A 20396-nucleotide genomic window follows, 5' to 3' on the forward strand; every position below is an offset into this window, starting at 1 on the left:
AGTGTGCTTATGGCTTCTTGTGAAATCACTTTAGACCTCACCTTTTCTTAAATATAACAATATATCTTAACAATATATCACCTTTGCATTTTGTCTGATTGTCACTCATATAAATGCATATTTTTGTTTAAACATTTTTTTTACTTAAACATTGACATACAACTTGAATTGTATACTTACAAGTACTGCTTTCTTGGTTTTAGGGGGCCGTTGCAGATTTTATCTTCACTCCCAGGTATCATGCATGTAGTATCAGCACCTATAACATACATATCTTCTTTGCCACTCAGTACTTCCTTTCCTTCTGTACAGGGTGGGTTTGGAAAGCCTTCATTTGTAAAATATGGCCTTGGTTTTTTGAAGTAGGCATCATACCACTTAGTAACATTTCCATCATGCTGAACTATTGTCAGAAGAAATTAATTATAAATCATTTCAATTCTAAACAGATTGCAGTTAAAGAAGGTAAACCAATGGTTGTATTTTCAGAAGCGCTTAGCACTCAATAGCTCCCATTTAAATACCTCAATAAGTGACCATTTTTCAAAAGTATGAATGGTATACACTAGTCCCATGGGACTACTCATATGAGCAAATGTTCATCAGCAAAAGCTCATCAGTTCACAATCTGACCAGTACTACACAAAATAAATTTACATGACTCCTTCCTGCTGTAAAAGAGAAATGTTATCTCGGCTGCATTCTTCTAACAGCAAAAAAATGGCTAAAGGAAGAAAAACTGCTAAATGGAACCTTCAGATATTTTAATTTCAGAGATACAGCATGTGTTATTTTTTAAAGGAAGTCATGAACAAAGAAACGGATAAACCCTGAAAAAGATAATGAGAAATAGAGTATGAGTGACTTCAACAACCAACAGCTACTATTTGTCAGCTGAAAAGGGTGAATGCCTTGGATAGGTTCCCTGAATCCAGTCTACAGCACACAGACAATGCTTCAGCTTTGGAGCAAGGAATGGTAGCACAGAGGTACCACATGAATGACTTCTGGGAGTATTACAATTGCTGCAGTAACTGGTCAAATGTCTCCCAACATTAATTCTGCATCACCCAATAAAGGCAATAAGGGAACAGAGTAATAGGTCAAATGCAAGAAACTAAAAGGTACGAACAATTAGCAAAAGAATATAATAGCTTTCTCTACCTCCTGCTTCTGCAACAAGAACTTGTATTTTCTTGATAGGTCCATGATCATCATTATAGTAGCACACTGGCATTCTGATAGTAATTGTTGTAGCAGTAACAAGTGGCATCCCACTAGTATCAAAAACTGGTGTTGGTTTCTTATTAGGTCTTGGTGGCTCTGTTTTTAAACAAAGACAAGCCAAAATGTTTTGCTTTCTAATTTATTAATTGAAATCACTTAGTTCAAGCATGTAATTGTGTTATAAGATATAATCCTCTTATTTGGGACATTTTGGTGGACAGGCTAATGTCCTAATTAAGACGCCTATCCTGCAACGGGATACTTGAGAGGGTGAGAGTCTGCCCTCACAGATTTCCCCCTTTGCAGGATCAGAGTACAAGTGACAGGTTTGACTAAGAAAGAACACTGTTTAAAAAAAAATCTTAGCCTTAATTTTTCTATCTGTGAAATGGGGACAATGATTTTATTTGCTTCTCATGGATGTGGTAAGGTATAAGTACAGATGGTTCTATAGTCTATTTCTAAATGTCATGGTGAGGCATAACTAAATAATATTTGTAAAATGGTAAATTCAGATAACCTTTTTCACACTGAGTAGTACCTTATTCCATAAGTAGTCCCACTGTTTTATTGGTACTAATTATGGTATATGGTACAATTCAACTATCAGCAAGGTACTATATAAGTACCAAATATTATTAATCTGTAGCAGAGGCAGGAATAGAGCTCAGGCATTCAAGGCTCTCAGACTTATGCTCATTCTTCTAGGCAATGGACAGGAGGGAAACCCATATGCATGCACAAATTCACAGTAATTTTTTTTAGAGCTTATAGGGAACTCAGCAAAAAAGCATTTTATTATGCATACCTTTAATATCCATAGTTATTTTTAGTTGGATTTTTGGCCCTGCACCAGCACCATTTATTGCATACACCTTAAAAAGAAATGAACACTTTATTTTATTGAAAATCTGTGTTAAACTTAAATCAGCAAAAGCTAAATGTATGCTTTTTAAAGGAATAATGAATCCTGCAATTTTATAATATACATAACATGACAAGACTGAAGGGTTTCAGTGATCACATAAACCTTGAGATTGTTATTTACTTTATTCACGTGACCAGAATACACGATGGAACTAGAACCTTAATTTATGTATATATGGAGCAACATTATTTAAAATACGTATTAAAATTTCCCTACTAATTTAACCTCTAACTCCATTCGCTTGTACTCTCGGGAACACACTATTACACTTGCATGTCTCTCTACCTCTAACTCATTCCCTGACTTTTTTTAAATCCAATTTCAAGACCTAGCTCATCTTCCTAGCCTATCATGAAATCCTATTGCCTGAGCCTCTTAGTTTCTCTCCTGTTATATGGTCTTTATATCCCTCTTGACTCCTGTCCCTCTGCATATATAGATGCTACCTGTATGATAAATTATGATTAAAATAATCTATCTGCGTGTAAAGCTTGAAAGCACTCATGAAGCATTTTGTAGTACTTTTGTATGAAAGACAATATACAAAAGTAAATTGGATACTATTATCTGATTCTCCTACATTTTTTAAACTACATACCAGTGGACCAAATTCTGCATTCAGTTATACCTGAGATTCTCTGGATTTACACCAGTGCAACTGAAGGAAGAATTTGGCCCAATTTGTTTATTCTTCCAAACTCCTTTGATATTTGCGAAATCAGAAAGGGAGTAGATTTACACTATAAAAAAAATTTCCAGAGGGACTCTCTCCAGTACCTTCCTAGGTCATTCTTTGAGCCATTTACTCCACTCATCTCTAAAATCATAAGAAAACAATATTTCAGACCCTGGTATAACATAGTTAAAACAAGGGGTGGGGGTGGAACAAATCCAACCTTCAAACAATTATTTCCAGGAGGATTTTTACTCTTGCTTCTCCTTCCCTCCTGTCCTAATGCCTGATTGCTTTAATGGTGTGACTACAAGCAGTAATAAAGATTCATCTGTAGTCACTGCTTGTAGGATTGGGCCCAGAGACTGAAACAAAAAAAAATACAAAACAGAAGACCACCTTGGGGATCAAAAGACAGAACAAAATTTTGTAGTTGAAAGGGATGTGCCAAAGACTGGCTTGGTGATCTAGGATCTAGTCCTACAAGGTGCTACCACCAGTGAGATGCTAAGAGTCCTCAGTTACTACTGATTTTCCCCATACACTTTATATCTTTGGTTACAATGCCAGGGAACAAAATCATATTCTGGGTTTAGGCCTTCACTCCTTAATCAAGCAAATCTGTTGACATCAAAGACAGAGAGAGAACTGTATTAAGCCTTACAGTGACATTATACGTATGTCCTCCTTTTAGCCCCTCTATCACTGCAGTGACCGATTTATTTGTTTTGTCAATGACACTTAGATTATGAATCTGGACAACTGCAGGGTCATCTTCTTTGTAAATCATGGCTTGATATACTTGAATATTTCCATTGGGTTCAGATGGTGGCACAAACATCACTTGGAATTTTGTTACTTCATCTGGTATCTTCTGAAATGTTACGTTGTTAGGTGGGTCTTTAGGCACTAAAGGAAACATTCCAGAAATTCACTTTAAATTGGAATGTATTACTGTTATTATTTATTTATAGATTAAAATACAGAAAGGTTTCAGAAAAAAAATAATCTTTTGGACACCAGGATTATACCACTGCTATTTAATTTGATTAATTAAAAACTATTATCCCAACACTAAGTGCCTGTGCAAATATTATAATATTAATCTCACAGATAGCAAACCTAATGATTAGAAGCCCACCATAATTAGGATCAGATCATAAGCCACCACCCTCATCTCTAACTCCTTTGCTTCCTGGACAGCCCCATGAAAAGCATGAGCTTTTAAGTATGCTCTGAATATAACAAATCCGTGTTTTGTTAGACCATGGGGAGACGTGTCAGAGTTGGAGACCCCTTTCTGAAAACACTCTGTCAGCAGCAACCACCCTCACTACTTTTAAACCAGGGGACTGACACAGCATTGCCCAAGGAGACTCAGTCTTTCCATTAACTGATGCCCAAACATACTTGGACCATGTCTACACTACAAAGTTAAGTTGACTTTATGTAAGTTGACATTGAGCCTCTGATTTAAGCAAGTCAATCTTGCGTGTCCACACTACGCTCATTGTGTCAGCGGAGTGCATCCTCACTAGCAGGGCTTGCATTGACACATGGAGCTATCCCACAGTGCATGTAGCTGAGCGGAATTTTGGGTTGGGCTTGCAATGCCTTATGGGACCAAAACATTGGTGCAGGTGGTTATGGGAACATGGCATTAGCTTCCCATGATGCACTTACCTCCCTCCCTCCCTGAAATCAATGGCAAACAAACCAAGCCTTTTTCGCGCCTTTTTTCATAAGCCTGGGTTACTCGCACAGACGCCATGGCACGATAAGCATGGACCCCGCTCAGCTGCACACTGTTGTTGTGAGCATTACAAACACCTCATGCCTTATCCTGCAATATTTACATAGCTGATACAGGAGCCGCTGTGTGGAACAATGTGATGCCACGCTAGCAGCTAGGGTGACCCAATGTCCCGATTTCATAGGGACAGTCCCAATATTTGGGGCTTTTTTCTTATTTAGGCTCCTATTCCCCCTCACCCCCATCCTGATTTTTCACATTTGCTGTCTGGTCACCCTACTAGCAGCCCTGCTGGAAGTCATAGACAGAGCAATTCGCAGTTGCTGGTGACAGTCACGTATCACCTTGACACATTTCTAGGTCCGGGAAACAAGCACTGACTGGTGGGATTGCATCATTATGCAGCTATGGGATGATGAGCAGTGGCTGCAGAACTTTACAATGCATAAGGCCACTTTCCAGGAACTGTGTGAAGAGCTTTCCCCACCCCTGAAGTGCGGCAATACTAAAATGAGAGCTGCTCTGACAGTGGAGAAGCGAGTGGTTATAGCTCTGTGGAAGCTTGCAACACCAGACTGCTACCGGTCAGTGGGGCATCAATTTGGAGTGGGTAAATCTACTGTGGGATCTGTTCTGATCCAAGTTTACAGGGCCATTAACAGATTTTTGCTAAGCAGGGTAGTGATTCTGGGCAACGTGCAGGACATAGTGGATGGTTTTGCTGCAATGGGGTTCCCTAACTGCGGTGGGGCGAATCCTTATCTTGGCACCAGACCACCTTGCCAAAGAGTACATAAACATAAAGGGGTACTTCTCAATGGTGTTGCAAGCGCTGATGGATCACAGGGGCCATTTCACCGACATCAACATGGGCTGGTCGGGAAAGGTGAATGCATCTTTTGGAACACAGGTCTGTTCAGAAATCTGCAAGCAGGGACTTTCTTTCCAGACTGAAAAAGTAACCGTTGGTGATGTTGAAATGCCAATCATGACCCTGGGAGACGCAGCCTACCCCTTGCTCCCATGGCTCATGAAGCCATACACAGGCAGCCTGGACAGCAGAAAGGACCGGTTCAATCATAAGCTGAACAAGTGCAGAATGGTGGTGGAATGTGCCTTTGGATGTTTAAAAGGTCACTGGCAGTTTGCTTACTAGGTTAGACCTCAATGAAAGCAAAATCCCCATTGTTATTGCTGCGTGCTCCATAGTATCTGTGAAACAAAGGGAGAAAAGTTTCCTCTGTGGGGGAGGGATCACAGCCAATTTTGAGCAGCCAGACACCAGGGCAATAAGAAGAGCACATTGAGGGGCTCTGCGTCTCCGTGAGGCTATCAAAACCAGTTTCAGCAATAAGCCAAAGTAATACGACACTTATCTTGGGATCTGTGGTGTTCCTTACCAAACTGTCCCCTCCTTTGCATTTTCTCCTCTGTAAATTCCACCCCCACCAACCATGGTGTGTTGGATGAATAAAGAGCCTTTTCTCCTCAATCCGTTAAGTTTTATTATGCACACGAACACACAGAGACAGCAAAGAAAAGTAAGATAACCTGGGGCAAAAGAGCTGATAACACTGTGGAGGGAGAAACAAGGAAAGCTTGCTTACAGTTGTACTGCAATAACAATCAAAGGTGTGGGAATAGGTGCCTTCTGGTCCTTGTACCCTCCTCTGGTGTTGAGTGCCAGGGATACCAACCCCGCTCGTCTCATAGGACATTTAGGGGAGGAGGATGTAGAACTGGGCAATGATGGCAGCAGGTTCAGCATAAGCTGTAGAGGGACTCTAGCATCCAGCTGCATTTCTTGAACCTCAACCAGATGCCTCAGCATGTCTGATTGCTCTTTCAGAATCTGCAGCATTTCTTCCTGAGTGGCACACTCTTTTTCCCTGCATGTTCTCCTGTCCTCCCTTCCATGTCCAGGTTCTTGGACAGTATAATCCTCCATGCTCTGAGCTCCATCTTGTCACTCTCAAAGGTGCGCGTTAACTCATTGAACATGTCCTCCTGAGTGCTCTTTTTCTGCCTTCTAATCTGGTAAAGTCTCTGTCCTGGTGTGGAGGATGTGCCAATGGACAAGGTTTCAGCTGCAAGGAATGCAAAGCACAAGGGTAGCATTGACAGCACATACATTGTTTCTGGTGCAAGGTTAATTTTTTTAATAAAAAAATCACCCCTCAATACACTTCACTGCAAGCCACAACGTAATCACAACCACTGGCTATTGCCAGAGTCGGTCTGTTGCTCCAGCCATGGTGAATAAGGCCACGAGGCATGGATGAGGGGTCTTATGCCTCTGCTTTTGTGAAGACATCCTTGGGATCACAGGTTGGAACTTGAGAAAAGCCCCTTTTCCCCTAGCAACTTAGATGGTGCTTGAGAACAGGCAGCAGTGTAAAGCCCCCCAAATAGTTTATTTGTTACAAAAGCAGCATCAGGTTGGGGAGGAAGGGAGACAAACAGGAAGCCGTCACCCCATCTTATTTTTGTAATGCTTGCAATACATGGTGATCCCTTCCAACCAGAACCACAGCCATTTGGGAAAGCATGGTTGTGTGACCCATATTTCACCAAACGGGGGACAGATTACTTGTTGAATTGTTTGTGGTTTAAGGACTAGCATTGAAACCTTCTCCCGTTTCCCCTAGGTGACCCTATGCAATATCACTCTCCTGAGGGTAACAGAGGCGGCAAGGGAGCAGATTTTGCAAGTGTCTGGGTACAGACCTGGTCCCTGCAATGCCGTGTGCTGCAATGATGCCAGAAGAGTTAATACTGGAGTGGCGCAGGAAAGTGTCCCACCGTGGTGGACGAAATAAAGGAGCCCTTCCCAGAAACCTTCTGCAAAGGATTCCAGAGTACGTCCATGAAAACTTCTTAGAGATTTCCACGGAGGATTTCTGGGCCAACCCGGGGCTCATAAACAGTCTTTTTCAGAGAGCACCCTCTGGATAGCTGGAGTAGCCACCAGTAACCACTACACCTACTTTTTGGTTCAGATTAAACATAAAAAATAATAGCATGTAACCCCTACAGTTTGATTGGAAATGTGTACTCACCAGCGGTCCCTTCCCTGGCATCACGCTCTGCCACCAACTGGTCCTGTGAAAGGATGGGCTCTGGGGTTAAAAACGGTTCTTGCCTGCCTCACATCCTCCTCTTCCTTGTCAACAATGTCCTCCTCGTTGTTGCTCTCAGTCACCTAGGGCTCCTGGGATGTATCCATGAAGCATTTTTGGGTAGTGGTGGGGTCACTGCCAAGAATCGCATGCAGCTCCCCATAAAAGTGGCATGTCTGTGGGGCAGAACCAGAATGACTGTTCGCCTCTCTTGTCTTCTGGTACGCTTGCCGAAGCTGCTTTATTTTCATGCAGCACTGCTGTGTGTCCCTGGTGTGTCCCTGGTGTAGCCCTTTTCCTCCATGCATGATCTTGGCATGGATGTCAGCATTTCTTCTGCTGGATCAGAGCTCTGCCTGCAGATTCTTCTCCCCACACAGCAATAAGATCCACCACCTCCTGTGTACTTCATGCTGGAGCACATTTGCGGCCTTGAGTCTCCACGATCAGCTGTGCTGTTGAGCTCTCCACACTGAGCAAACAGGAAATGAAAATTCAAATGTTCCCAGGGCTTTAACAGGGGAGCGTCTGTTTCCTGTGTACCTGGCTCATATGCAGTGGAGTTGAAAGTGCTCTCCAGAGTAGTCACAGCGGAGCACTGTGGGACACCTCCTGAAGGCCAATCATTCAAATTACACACCGCAGTATCTACACTATCCCCATGTCGACCCATGGATGTCGAATCAAGCGCTATGCCTCTCGTGGAGGTGGAGTACAGAAGCAACATTACAGGCCACTTAGATTGGCAGAAAGGACTCAGCAGTGTAGACACATACATTATTAGATTGACTTAACCCAGTTTATGTCGATCTAAGATTGTAGTGTAGACCAGGCCTTAGTGTTTTATAGTGAAACCAGCACTTTAAATTCCATCCAGAAATTTACTGGTAGCCAAAGCAGATCTCAGAGCACATTTATCATGCTCTTTCTCAATGATCCTAAGGTAGCCCTTTATAAAACACATTTATTCAAGTAGTTTATTCTCAAGGTGCAAAACCAAAAATCATTTTACCAACAGCTCTGTCTAAAAGAAAAGGCTGTACCTCTCTTTCCAGGCACAGATAGAGAAGAAGTTGTTTTGCCTACTCATGCCTCCTGAGCAGCCAGGGATATAACATGACCCCAAATTGTGAACCCAAGTAACCAAAGGCAAGCACACTTCCTCAATCAAGGGGTCTGATATAATCCCTGCTTGCTTCCCAGCCCACAGATATCAGTTCAGTCTTCTCTGGATTGAGCCTATGTCAGCTAGCCCTCCTCCAAGCCTTAACCTCACTCAGATACCACATAAAAAGCTTGAGTGTGAAAATCCAGTGGCAGCACTTGGCCTTGTTATGAAGCTAATCACGCTAATTCTTATTCCTGGACTATTATTCTATCATTAATTTAGGTGTAATATCACAAAAAAGTAAATGTTTAAATTAACCTTTTGATTCCTGCACATAATTGCTAACTGTGCCATGCCTGCTCTACTGTGCGCCATTCATTTGAACAGAACACAACGATGTTCAAAATAGGTCCATAAATCAATATAGGTTTCCCTTCATTAGAAAAGAAGAGATTAAGAACTGTAACATTTACAGTACATAAATGATCATAATAAACACAGCATACATGCTTGAGAAAAAAAACAAGATATTTTTAAAAGTGAGATTACAGTCAAGAAGTTGACTCTGAAAATTTGGAAATTTAGAGACCTATCTTCATGGTCGATGGCTTGTCTGCTGAGGCAGTCTATTCCTTAGGTCAGAGTATCCCTTTAAAGTGTACAGTACTGCCTTGACATTAGATTGATTTCTGCCCATTACAGCCTCCTTCCGGCCTCCTTGTTTAGCTGTGCATCACTCTTACTCAGATGTTAAGCAGGCATAATGATCACCCACCTCCGTAAAGCACTTTGAGATCGATGGATGATATGTGCTAAGTATTAGCAGCATTTATTTTTACTGTCTCTCGTTGTCTATAACCACACTTTAACATCAAGGGTAATTCACACCGCTTTACTGTGAGAGCAAAATCTAAAGATGTATTGCAAGTTTAGCTGGTATTCACGATTTATGTTTTCTTTACTGTACAAGTATCAAGAAAAAACCAACAGTTATTTTTAAGTTAAAAAACACAAACACTTACCTGCCTCAAATGTGGAGACAATTACGGAAGTACTAGACTTGCCTTCAATACGTGCAGCACTTATATCTCCTGTAAAAGCGGTGACTACTACAGAATATCTTGTGAATGATTTTAAATCTGAAATTTCCAGGGTTTTACCCTCGTAATTTGTCTTGAGAAATGAAGCTTTATAATCGTCACTATCTACCTACAAAATAGATAAATACAGTACCACAAAAATAGTACATTAAATTCACAAGATCATGTTACTTATATAGTGTATTTTATTTACATTTACCTACATACACACAGAAATATACAAGGACCCCAATTAGCAAGACTGAATTGCAGCATAAGGGAGTAGGCAGAATAAGAAACAGACATCCCTTCCCACCCATGTGAAACCACATTATCATTCCCCTCATCACAACTCCAGGCCTTGGGCAGAGGAAATGGATGCATGTCAGTTGCTCTCCTCTACCAAGCAAGCATGTGGGGAGGGGATGTAAGAACATTGATCTGGGGAGCTATGCTGGAGGGAAGAGGAAATTCAGCTGAACCTAGTAAAGGGCTAAACTAGTTACTTTGCCTAGTGAGCAAGAAAGGAGCTCAGAGAGCCACAGTTCTTTTCCAGGGCTCCTTCGAGGGCAGGGCAGCTAGACATCCTGTCTTAGCCTAAAAACTTAATCAAGTGTCAAATGTGAATGCATTAGCAGGACAGCCAAATCCCACATCTGGATAGTCAGTTGGGCACATTTAAACAAAAAATGACACTTCACTTGTATATGTGCCAATTTTTAAAAGCCCAATCCTGTACAGCCGTATGTTCATGATTAAGTTTGCTCATAGAGATCCAGAAGGTGGAGTATTATGAGCCTTGTGACGGGCAGTGCACGGGATCACTGCTCCAGGAGCAGACGAGGGACTGAACTGTGACTCAAAGAATCACAATTTGGTCCTAGATTTCCTTTTGCTTTGCAAGTGTGCCAGCCCACTGCCTGTGGCAGCTTACTTCTCTCTCTGTGCCAGCTCAGCTGACATGTTGAAGGGACAGAGTCAAGGCTCCACCAATTCCTGCCCATGCCCACCTGTACAAGAGGGGGAGTAGCAACTCCACAGAAACGGTTCTCCCCTGTGCACTGGGACTTGCAACTTGGGTAGCTTAGGCAGAGAAATAAGAAGACTACCTTATGCCCCTTTGCTCCCTTGTGTAGGCACAAACCACAGGTCATCATTAGGCCCACAAATAGTCCCACTGAAGTCAATGGGACTTCTGTGTGTAAATGTATTCATATGAACAAGTATTTGCTGGATCATTCCCTAAGGATCAATACATAGCTTGTTTCACAAAACTGGTATTGGTACATAAAAGCACAAATCTATTTACTTATATTTAGCTGTGAAATTTTAATTAAAACATCATGAAATTCATTAAGGAGTTACTCATTGGTTAATAGCTTCTTTCGAATAGTGGTGGCAACCTGATGGCTTGATACTTTTATAAATAAAATGGACAAAACATTCATTCTGGCAGAGAGCTGGGCCAGATGGCCTAGTAAGTCTTTTTTAACTTTATGAAAAAGTAGATAAGTGGAAAAGGAAGCTCTTCTAGTCAATGATCAAACAACATTTTATTACGCCCCTTCCTTATGGTCTATTCCCACTATTATAACATTTTAAAATGATGTTTTCATTATTGTTTCTTCGATGTGTAATTTGAAGGATAATTAGGTAGCTGTACAGTAGTTTTCCCACTGGGTGAAATTTGTATTAAATGCAGCTGCTAAAACGTTAGGATCATTCAAGCACACTTTTTCTTTGACAGATGTGCCTCTATCCCCACTGAGGGTTAACCTTAACTAAAGTTTCTGATGCACTAAACAGACATTCATTTCCTGGGATGACCATGAAGAGATGAGGTACTTTTTTATATCTTACTATCAGTTATATGGCATTTAAATATTTACAAGAGAGCTGTAAATACAATTATTTTGATACAGAATCATTAAACTTTTCTTTATTTTTACTCTCCCCAAAACCCTTATGGTCCAATTTTGTCTCCTTTACTGATTCCGGGTAGTCCTTTACTCCACAAATACTGCTAATGGGAAAAAAAAATGAGAAAAGGTATAGTATGATTTATTTTGGGCTAATGGTGACAGAATGATTTTCTTATTACTGTTCTGTAAAGCTGAAAAAATTGGCAATTTAAAAAGAAACCTTGACTTTCAATAAATGGATGGAAAGTATTACTTTTTAAAAATTATGATGTGACAGAGAAGGGATCTGAATTTATTATGTCCTGTGAAAATATTTTACAAATCCTTAAGGAGCCTGATCTGAGAACTAAAATACTAAAATGTATGTAACGTTGTAAAATACAAAATGTTTGTGGAATTTGGAATCTAAATACATAATTTTCCCAGAGGGTCACCAAAATTTATGGCAGTATTTTCACTGCAGACAGACTATGTCAGTTTTATTGGACTTTAAGCAGCAGTGGACCTGCCTGTATAATGCTATTCACTATGGAGATGACACCTGTAGCTACTGATCATTGATTAGACAGTACCTGATTACAAGCAATCTCTAAAATTAGATCTATAAACTTGAAACATTCTGAATGTGAACATTTCTTTAAAATCATGTTTGATTACTGACTGAATATTCAAAACAGCATTTTAAATTCCTGCTGAATATTTACCAACACGTTTGAGAAATCCAGTAATTCATTATAACTTATTGGGTACCTTATTATAAATTATAGGTATAAGTATCAGATCAATATATCATGGTCTAGGACATGACTGCATCCCGCTAATAATTTAAGAACCACATATTACAGAGGCAGAAGGGAAAACTGTGTGAACAGAACTTGGTGGAATGTTTCACACAAACAAAATATTTGAATTTGGGGGTTTGGTGCTTCTGCAAAAAGGTGAAAGAAATCACTTTGGTGCAATTTTATGACAGTGTGTCATAAATGACAGGAGGGTTTCACAAGTAAAATGTCTTTTCGTTTGTTGAAATCAGAATTGTCAAGAACTGCGCTCCAGCTCTTCTCTAGTCTCTTCTAATGACCTGCTCAAGATTTTGCTGAAGGAAGGAAGAGTTGTTTTTCTTTTAACACATCCCTTGTTATTGTAAGTCCTGCCATTGCACTGCTGCTGTGATAGATGGTCTACTACCTGCATAGTGCATTGGGCCAGTTAGAGCAACAGCAGTGAACTGAGAAGCAGAAAGGGTAGAAGCACGTGAGCCCCATGTTGCCATTTCTATTTTATTGTGACTCTTGAAATATTTGATGCTTTTCTTGAAGCCCCAGACATTGATTACCCAGGAATCTCAGCTTTAATTTGTTAGGCTTATAAGCAATATAATACCATAGTATTTTGTCTAAGACTTAAAGGAACATCTAACCTTTTAACAAAGCTAGTTTCCCTAAAGTTTCCCATTAGCACACTATCAATATTTTCAATATCAAAGATTTGCTCATTCTCAAACAAGAAAATCACCATTTTCTCAAGCTACATTTTTATTTCTTATGTCCTAGATTCCTCCGTGCAAAAGACAGTGGATGTTTTGGACATTCTGGCTTTCATTCCTGTCCTGTTTATGTGTCTTGCAATTTCTATAAAACGTCTATATTCGTGTTATTCCAGATACCATCAAACATCTGTATCATTATCAACCAACAAGTAAAAATGAGAACTGCCTTACTGAGGTAACGTCTATGAGGTAGAATGTTGGTCCAGTAATAATGTCCGGTTCACTCCAACTGATGTTAATACTGTGAGGAGATGTAACTACTACAGTTACATTTTCTGGTGGACCATCTGGAGCTATGGAAAAAATGATACATATGTGAATCAGAGTTAGTTCATAACAAATAACACAGTATCTTGAGTCACCATGAAATAAGATTCACTTACCATTTGAAAATGAAACTTTTGTAATTGTATTATTATATTTGCCAAGCTGTTTAAAGAATTACAAACATTTTTGGTTCTGATTTATAAAGCTTTCTATGGGATTTAGACACATCTTTTATTAAAATTCCATATCCTTAATGGAAGATGTGTCTAAAACTCCTAAACAGCTTTGCAAATCTACACCATAGTATCTGTTAATTAATAGGCCCTCTTTTACATGGCACATACAATTTCCACATGGGAGATGGAGTATGTTTGATGCACCAGAATAAAGAACAACAACAAAAAAATACTATCACAAGTTCATATGCATGTCAACAGGACTGGAAAATTTTAAAGTTTTTATAGAGTACTGTTTTCTCAAAGGAATGTTTGGTTTCTAGTTTATTTTTATCGTTCTTTTTTTCTTAACATATTATGAAATACAGAAAAATAAAGAGGCGAAAGGAGCTGTAGGGCTTCCAGATTGAATAATGAATATTTTTCAACAGTTTCCACATCACGCGGTGGGTATGAGTTCACCTGGTTTCCTATTATAAAGTACAGGAAAATTCGGTACTCTTCCTACAACATGGCAATACTTGGTACTGGGCATATTGACTTTTTAAACAGTGAACATGGTAAGAATGGGGAAAAATAGGATTTGTGAGTGCAAGAGACACCTAGATTGCACATAATTTGAGAACTTGGCTCCATTGCACCATTTTGTGCCTGCTACAAAAAGAACAGCAAAACTGCGATCTATACAAATCTCAATAAATAGTAAAATAGTAAAGAAGTACTCTCCATTCCTACCTTTGATTTCTGCATAAAATTGCTTTAATACATTTTTCTCCTTCATGAATCATTAGATCACTACCTACTATCCAGTGGATTACTGCTAGGAAATAAGAAAGTTTGGGTGGTAACTAGGTTTGTTCGTTAGTGGATTGGCTGAGCACTTGAGTGGAGTGGGAGGTTTAGACTACTCAGAGGAGGGTGATCACAGGAGAGAGAGAATTTAAAGCCAATGTACTCATCTGCAGTAGCTCAGTTATATCTAGTAAAGATGTATATTTTTAATTGAGCTATAACTCATTTTTATGTTAGTTCACTCCATAGTTTTTCATCAAAGTTTCCTTTGGTGCAAAAAATGCTTGCAGTACCCATTGCTGCATTACTAAAAGAGGATTATGCCTTTATCTATTTTTGTGCATAGTGAAGTCTCTGAAAGAACTGTAAAATGCCATATAAATGTTCAGTTAACAGAACCCTAGAACTGTGAACTTATGAAGATGATTTTTCATTATTTATAGTACTAGCAAGAAATGGAGCATATTTTATCTTTTAAAATTAGTCAAGGAAGCAATTTAGATTTACTAGTTAGATAAAGGAAGGATTGTAGGTACTACAATTCACTTTTAAACACATTTATATGTAATCCACGTATTTTCACTTAAAATCCGAATGTAATTTACCACATTATCCAGCTTAATTTAGAGATGCAGTATCCCCTATTTGATAACAAAATTTTCAATTTGTTAAATTTTTAGATTTCTATCAGGAAACTTTTTATATATTTAAGGTATTTACGTAAAGTGCATCTAAACATCATTATCTGTTTTATTTTCACCATAATCAGAAAACAATCAATTGACACTTACTTAACAGTAATGAAAAATTAGGAATAGCTACTGACAATAATCCGTAAAATGAAAAAGGAGACTGGACACTGGAAATGTGCTGGTTCAAAAACACTTGGTGTTTTATAATAAACATTTAAAAAGAACCTGGTTGTCTAAGCGGTAACTGTCACATTCTGATTTAGGATTTTTTGTGAAATGAGTCTAGTCAGTAATGGGTAAGATATCACTATACCCTTTCTCTTATAAATCACAGCAATTTACTCAGTAGAAATGACCTAGTCTTATTCTCTCATTCCCCTATAATCCAATCACTTCCTCTCATAAGCAGTTTTCGCCTGGTTTTCGCAATAATGCATTTTCTGTAACTAACAACCATCATTTCCTGATTATCATGCTTCTATCCTGCCACAGGAATGTGGGTCTTATGGAGGTCAGGGTCATCTTTCCCATCCATCTGTGTCCTGATGCTGTGGCAGCAGTTAAGTGTGTTTGCTAGAAGGTAAGTCTGGATAGCCCATCATTTAGCATAGTCCTCAAAAACAAGACTGAATACCCTAACCTTCTCATGGAAGTTCATGCTTGCCAGTTTGGATGAGAACTGCCTTTTTCATTATTATTTTTTTAAGAAAAAAAAGTCTTATATTCAGTTATATCTTATTAACTTGATCTAGATTTCCCCCCAAATTTTTGGATATTTAGGCATTAGACAGATATAGGGACCAATCTTTTCCCCATAAAGAGAATGAACAGAACAAAGAATCCCCTGCGCATTCAAGGCAAACATTGTCTGAAGAGGGGGTATACAAGCATGGCAGTATCACTCCTCTCACTTTGACCCAGAAAAGCAAGAACTCCAGACACTAGAGTTTGGGACGGAAGGTGCTGGGAAGTAGTCAAGGCTCAATTTCTGTAGTCTCATCTACCTGGAAACTCGTGGTGATTTCCCTGTGTAATACAATGCTGACCCTGTCAGTATTATGTTACATAAATTCACATTGCACACATTTCAAATACCTTGGGTCAGGTACAAGAAGAACAGAATGAACCATCCTGCCATAAAAGATGTAGGGTTTGGGGGGCACTTCAGAGTTCTGGCCCTCTACACATATGCCCCAGGCTTTCAGAGATGCCCCAAGAACTTCGCCACATCTCAGGACATCTATGCACGAGGAGTCCCTTCAGCTCGCAAAAAATACCAGTTCCCAAGTTCCCTAACTACACCACAATGCGGAATTAATTCTGTGGCCTCAGTACCATCCATTTCCCACCTAACTTTGGCTCTCCAAAATGATATTATCTGAGAAAAGATGATATGGACTATAAAATGTAATACTTTACTTGTTATGAATGCAAAAGTGAAGATCAGAATGGGTGCAGGTGCAAGATAACTAAGTTTCTCTTGCTATGGAAAATGTTCCCTTTTCTTCCCCTTATTGTGCCACAACACTGTGAACTAATGTACTAGTGTTTGTACACACTTAGATCATGTTGAAAATATTTCATCTTGCAAAACAGAGTTAGCTCTTTGCACAATCCATCAGCTAAGCAATAACAGTGCCATCAAACTATTTTATGAGACAGTGAGACTATTCCTATGAGGATAATCTACAAAACAGAAGGAATAGTTGATCTGGATGGGAGAGCTGGATTAATCCTGAGTAATACACTACAGTGTACTCCAATATACAACATTATTGCGATTATGGCTACAAATATGTACACAGGTCCAAGAATTTAAACAGGAATTCCTGCAGTTTTAAAGGCAAACAGAATACATATTAACTTTGGAGTAAAAGGTACTGCAATGATGGTAATGGTAGTGAGACTCTCCATTTAATTACCCACAGTATATTCAGATGATTAAACATTTGTCTGTTAGATACTGCTGCACTAGTACAAATGTTCACAAAATTCACATTTTACTACAACAATGGATAGATACAAAGAAATTGAATTGAGAATTTAGAACGCATTTTATGTAAATTCTTTTATGAATATTACATCTCTATAAACTTCGAGAACTATTAGGTCCAGAGTTTGTGTGTAAATATTGTAAATAGTGCTTGGGTCTGAGAATAATGACTATCATGTTTTGTCTGAGCCTGAGAGAAATGAAAATTACTGCAAATCAAATTATGCCCAAAGAAAGATCCTTTGAGTGTTATTTCACAACCAAGGTTACTTTACATTCCCAAAGGACACATCTAATAGAGCTATTGCTTGAAAACCAGAAACACTGGGTTAAATTCTGCCCTCAGGTGAGCCCATGCAACTCTAATTGATTTCTATGTGCAAAATCTTCAGCTATTTTACATAGCAGTAAGAAGCCCTTACACTCCAAAAAGCTGTTTAACATGGTTGTGCATCAGCAGACTCACCCAGAGGATGTTTGATTCAGTCCAATAGGGAAAGAAGAGGAGATCCATACCTGTTCTGTGCAGAGTTTCCCTGAATAGTCTTATGGTGCACCCTGAACCTCTCTCTTGCTGCTGGTACATGGGGACTCCTATTAGCATTATTATATACCTAGGACTGCAGTAACCCCGGCAAAGGAGAGACAGTGGAACGGGGGAAAGGTTCCTCAAACATTTTTTAAGTACAAAAAATGCCCAGCTGGCAAGAGCTGTAAGAGTTGATTGAGGTCGCAGGAGACAGGTCTCTTCCACAGATCCATGATTGCCAAGGAGGGATCTTAGCTCTGATGGGACGTGTCTCAGCTTCCAGATGGATAACCGTCTTTGACATGGCCCGTTCATTTTCTCCTCAGATCATTACCATTAAGCCATGGAAAACTCCAACCCTTGCTAGGATGGCAGAAAGACATTGCTTTTGCTCAGTAATTTCATTGCCCATGTAATCATAGTCCTATATGGAAGTCAGGCTCGATGGGGCCACAGACCCTGTCCTTGGAGTGGGGTAGGGCAGTTACCTAAATGAGGCTGACCATCTCAGAGGTGGTTCTTCCCACCCCCGTCAGTATGTGGCTGCTATAACTGCAGAGCACTGGCCAACCACAGCTTTGTACTGAGAAGGGCTAGTGGAAATTTTACAAATTTTTGAAAATGTTCAGGTAGGTTTGTTGCTGGCTTTTAACCAGCTATAGAATTTCCAAATTTTGACTGATTGAATTGATTTTGGTGGATTTTTTTCCCTTTGTTTTTCTATTGGCTCTAGTTCCAAGGAAGCTACTGGGCCTAGGACAACAGTTGTGTGTTTTATTACACTGTTCCACTTTTTGGTTTAAATGAGAATATTAATTATTTGAATGTGCTACACTGACTACTTTGTTCTTTTGAAAGCACAAGCATCCAGTTTTTCCAGACAATAGTTTAGAAATGGCTATATCTTTTATTCTATGTATAAGGCATGGCAACATAGTTTACTATTGGTAGAGGCAGAAAAGAATCATGCCAGGTCATCTGTACAGATAAAATAAAAAGACATTCATTATCCCTACACAGAATATTCTGTTTATACCCTATTTTATTTGTAGGCTAACTAGCATACCAAGTTAGTTACACAACACCCACTGTCCATTATAACAGCTGAATGGGGGTAAGTGACATCAGCATCTGGCCCCATATTTCTACGTTGTATAATTTTTTTTAAAACTTACACTTCATAATCAGGCTTTCTGATAGTAGCTTGCTGCACAGGTTGCAAAAGCCCGTCTGAAAATTCCACAGGTAACTACATTTGTTCAGCACCAGTTCAGAATGTTGACAGCTCTCAGTGAATATTATACTTGTTTAATTGGGTTATAAGTATGAAATACCTGCCAATGGTTTCCAAAAACTTGTACAATTAAATCTCATATTGTTGAATTCATTACTGTATACTAGATTTTACTATTTACTCCAGGTATCAGACAAATAGATTTATACATTTAAAATTATGAAAGGCAAATATTCTATGTGTAGAAATCTGACATAACTTTTAAAAAGAAAAATGGAGGCTACATCTTAAGAAATATGTCTCATTTGTTAGATGTATTTGGGTATGGAACAGACCTGCAGAGAAGTTTTTGAAACTCCATTGCTTAGCACTTTTAAAACTAGATTAGATAAAAGAAGGAGAATCTACTGCTGGGAACAGTATTTGAATTGAAGTGCAAATTGACTGGCAAGTCCAACAAGTCTTTTCTTCCATCTATAAGTTCCATGATAACCACACTACCTGGAACTGTTTAGAAACTTAACCCTTTCTTAAATCATTGAACACTGTACTGAAGAAATCTAAAAGATATTTTCTCCAGTGCTTTTATTTTAAATCCTCTTCCCCACCCCACAATTTGAAAGTAAAAGAGCCCTAAACTCAGCAGCTGTTTTAGGAAACTGGAACTTGCATTTCTCAGCAGGCAGACAGCAGCTGAGATCTATAAGTGAGAAATCTTCTTCAGAGTTGTTAGCTACCAGCAGTTTTTCCTACCCAGTTTCTGCAGAAACATAGGCTGTAGGTTTGTTTTTTTAAAAAGCTTTAATCTCTTTATCTTGGACTATATCATGCCATCAATTTATAGGCAGAATTTCCCATTAAAATCAATAGTGAGTTCTACTTAAAAAATCAATGCAAAATATGATTCTATTTTTGCCGATCTGGTTTCTGTGGAAACAGGAGAAGGTATGGGAAACAGAAGCCAACAGCTGAAATATTATAAATATAATATGCCACTGTCATTGCTTTGCTCTGTGTGTGTGTGTATATGTGTGTGTGTGTGTGTGTAAACAATTGCATATAGGCTCTGATCTTGCAAACTTGTTTAACTTGTATACTTGCTTAACTTTACGAATGCAAAAGAGAGGAAGGATGGTGGTTCCGGTGCTTGTCTGAGATGTAGGAGACTTTGGTTAATTTTCTACTCCTCCACAGATTTCCTGTGAAACCTCAAGCAAGTCGCTTAGTCTCTCTGTGCCTCAGCTCCCCATCTATAAAATGGGGATGATGGGATTTCCTTACATCACAGCTGTGTAAATTCACTGGTGTATGTGAGGGTGCAGAAGTATTACCTAATGAGCACCATATAAAAGTCC

At 39.2% G+C, this 20396-nt stretch overlaps 1 protein-coding gene across 1 annotated transcript in view; it reads right to left on the reverse strand.

The window, feature by feature from the left end:
* The window catches only part of PTPRQ (protein tyrosine phosphatase receptor type Q), a 156713-nt gene that overhangs the window by 38798 nt on the left and 97519 nt on the right, over nt 1–20396 (reverse strand). The window contains exons 27-32 of the mRNA XM_077838126.1: nt 13530–13651; nt 9831–10017; nt 3493–3737; nt 2036–2102; nt 1165–1323; nt 181–403 (exon numbers count right to left, since the gene is read on the reverse strand). Coding sequence (XP_077694252.1) covers nt 181–403; nt 1165–1323; nt 2036–2102; nt 3493–3737; nt 9831–10017; nt 13530–13651 — 1003 coding nt within the window. The remainder of the gene's footprint in view (nt 1–180; nt 404–1164; nt 1324–2035; nt 2103–3492; nt 3738–9830; nt 10018–13529; nt 13652–20396) is intronic.

This window comes from Eretmochelys imbricata, chromosome 1, assembly GCF_965152235.1.
Source record: "Eretmochelys imbricata isolate rEreImb1 chromosome 1, rEreImb1.hap1, whole genome shotgun sequence".
Lineage (NCBI taxonomy): Eukaryota > Metazoa > Chordata > Testudines > Cheloniidae > Eretmochelys > Eretmochelys imbricata.